Source organism: Pundamilia nyererei, unplaced genomic scaffold, assembly GCF_000239375.1.
Source record: "Pundamilia nyererei isolate P.nyererei 1_Seehausen unplaced genomic scaffold, PunNye1.0 scaffold00238, whole genome shotgun sequence".
Taxonomy (NCBI): domain Eukaryota; kingdom Metazoa; phylum Chordata; class Actinopteri; order Cichliformes; family Cichlidae; genus Pundamilia; species Pundamilia nyererei.
The window spans coordinates 660,569-663,199 of NW_005187639.1; the positions used below are offsets into that span (position 1 = coordinate 660,569).

At 49.5% G+C, this 2,631-nt stretch overlaps 1 protein-coding gene across 1 annotated transcript in view; it reads left to right on the plus strand.

Moving 5' to 3' along the window:
- Positions 1-1,322: 1,322 nt before the first annotated feature.
- The window catches only part of LOC102214289 (probable lipid phosphate phosphatase PPAPDC3), a 3,970-nt gene continuing 2,661 nt past the window's right edge, over positions 1,323-2,631 (plus strand). The window contains exons 1-2 of the mRNA XM_005749184.1: positions 1,323-1,546; positions 2,011-2,336. Coding sequence (XP_005749241.1) covers positions 1,365-1,546; positions 2,011-2,336 — 508 coding nt within the window. The 5' untranslated portion in view covers positions 1,323-1,364. The remainder of the gene's footprint in view (positions 1,547-2,010; positions 2,337-2,631) is intronic.

Consider the following 2,631-nt stretch of genomic DNA (forward strand, 5'->3'; position numbering starts at 1 on the left):
GGACAGATCTAGAAACAAACATGTAATCAATTCTGGAAAAAGAAAACTGTAAAGTCTTTCACATGTGGATTACAAACTCTCCAGGCATCAAAAAGACCAAGATCTGAGCAGAAGTCCACTGCAGCCTTTGCCATTTTTGAAGGTGGTTGAGATTCTGGTGGATCATAATCAGTTTCAGGACTCAGACCACAGTTAAAATCCCCACCAATTATTACGTGATTCAGACACACAGAGGAGGTTTTTGCCAGAAGGTTTGAATAAAACAATCTATCTAAAATATTTGGTGCATAAACACTTCCTAATAGAATCTGTTCCCCATATAAAAGCCCAGTAATCAGAATAAATCATCCGTATCCCTCACAATAGTATGTAGAGTGAACGGTAGATTTTTATGGATCAATATTGCAACGCCTCTACGTAATCAGTGCTTGACATTTAATCAGCTGTGTGAAAACCAAGGAGGAACCCACCCGATGGATTAATAAAGTTTTATTTAATCTAATAACTTTAATCTCAGCCAAACCGATTTACTCACGAACAAACAAAACACTGAAAAAAGCCCAACAATAACATGTTTAAGTTGTCTAAGTGACTCATATATCACGTTTAACCTGAGTAGCGAAAGTCCGCGGTGATCTGAAAATGATGTGCCGGGAGTTGTGCCGTTCTCGGCGGCTTCAGTGACCCTCGAGCTCCCGGCTCGCTGTCGAGCTGGTCGGTAGCAGACGCCTCCGAAAACGTCGAAGCACTTTTGCAAATATGGGATATCTTGATAAACCGAGCAGATATTTGCAGTTTACACAACTACTTTCTCGCCTGAAAATATGTTAAAAGTTTATTTTGTGACCCAGAAAGATTAGTATGAGTAATTTTAAAGCTTAGTAGCGGCCGCCATTGTTGGAAACTGGAATTGCCTGGGCTGCGCTATGAATTCTGGGATATGGTGGCAGTAAAGGACACACCCGACCCATCCTTCAAATCTGGGGAAAAGGAGGACTCATTTGTCGGCTGCATTCAGAGGAGTCTATGAATTGGGACAGCCTTCGTCGCGTCGCTGTGACGTAATCGTCTACAAATGCGGCCTCAGGAGGATGCAGCCGACGTTTTGGGACAGCTACAGCCTCATGTCTATTTACTTTTGACCTTTGACCTGCCACCCCCATTATGATTCAAGTGTCCACATACCTTTGGTGAGACGCAGTAAAATAGACAGAGTATCCCTTTAACACCCCCCCCCACACACACACACACACACACACACAATAACAGCTGAGAGCAGAAGAAGAAGGCCAGCAGGTCTATTAATAGCAGATCCCACAGAGTCAGACCCGGCCCAGCACGTCCTCCACCGCTGCACCACCACCATGCCCGGCAGCCAGGCCCAATTCCGGGCCAGAGACCGCAACAATGTCCTGAACCGGCCCGAGTTTCTGTCCCTGAACCAGCCATCCCGCCGGGAACAGGCGGTGGGGGAGGGACGGGGGGGCGGAGGTCCGAGGAGACCTGTGTTCAGACAGCAGAGTCAGCAGGACAGCACAGGGGGGAGGTAAGACAAACAAGCTCCGCCCACAGACTCGGGACCTGGACCGAGACCAGAGTTTCATTTAGGTGCTCAAACTTTTTCTGTGACCTGATCCTGGATCATCTTCAGTTAAATTCAATAATGCAAAATCAGAATGTGACCTTTAAACGTAACGGTGCTTTAATAAAACCTTCTGAAACCCGACGCCTGAGAAGAGCCGAGTTATTTTTAAGGAGTTCAGAGCTCAGTCTGTGACCTCCTCCTCAGACTGTGGGAGCTCCTCTCCCTCAGCATTAACATGCAGAGAGGAAGCTGCCTGAGAATCAGATTTTAGGTGGTGATCTCAGTGTTCGCTGATGCTCCTTCACTGGGCCAGTCTGAGCACCTGTAAACAAAAGCATGATGGGAAGTGTAGTTGTGTTCATGCAACAGTCTGTTTACCCACATAAAATGTGGGTTTTTCTAATGGAGTCTGGTCTTGTCCTCAGGGGGGCCAGAGAGTCCTCCGAGAGCGGTCCAACTGCTGACAGCGGCGGTGCAAAGGATGCCTCCCGCTGGCCGGAGCAGGACTGCATGCAGCTTAACCCGTCTTTCAAAGGTATCGCCATCAGCTCTCTGCTCGCCATTGACATCAGTCTCTCAAAGCGTCTAGGGGTCTGCGTGGGAGCCCGCGGCTCCGGGGCCCCGCTCCGCCCCATGATCACCTTGCTGGCCCTCACTGGCCACGCCCTCCCCTGGATCTGTGGCACCCTAATCTGCCTGTGGAGGAGCAGCACGCTGGCTGGACAGGAAGTGCTTGTCAACCTGTTGCTGGGTCAGACACCTGTCTGTCTCTCTGCTGTCTCGTCTGTCTCTCTGCTGTCTCACCTGTCTCTCACCTGTCTCTCACCTGGCTGTCTCTCTGCTGTCTTAACTGTCTCTCACCTGTCTGTCTCTCACCTGTCTCTCTGCTGTCTGTCTCTCACCTGTCTGTCTCTCGCCTGTCTCACCTGTCTCTCACCTGGCTGTCTCTCTGCTGTCTTAACTGTCTCTCACCTGTCTGTCTCTCACCTGTCTCTCACCTGTCTGTCTCTCGCCTGTCTGTCTCTCGCCTGTCTCACCTGTCTCTC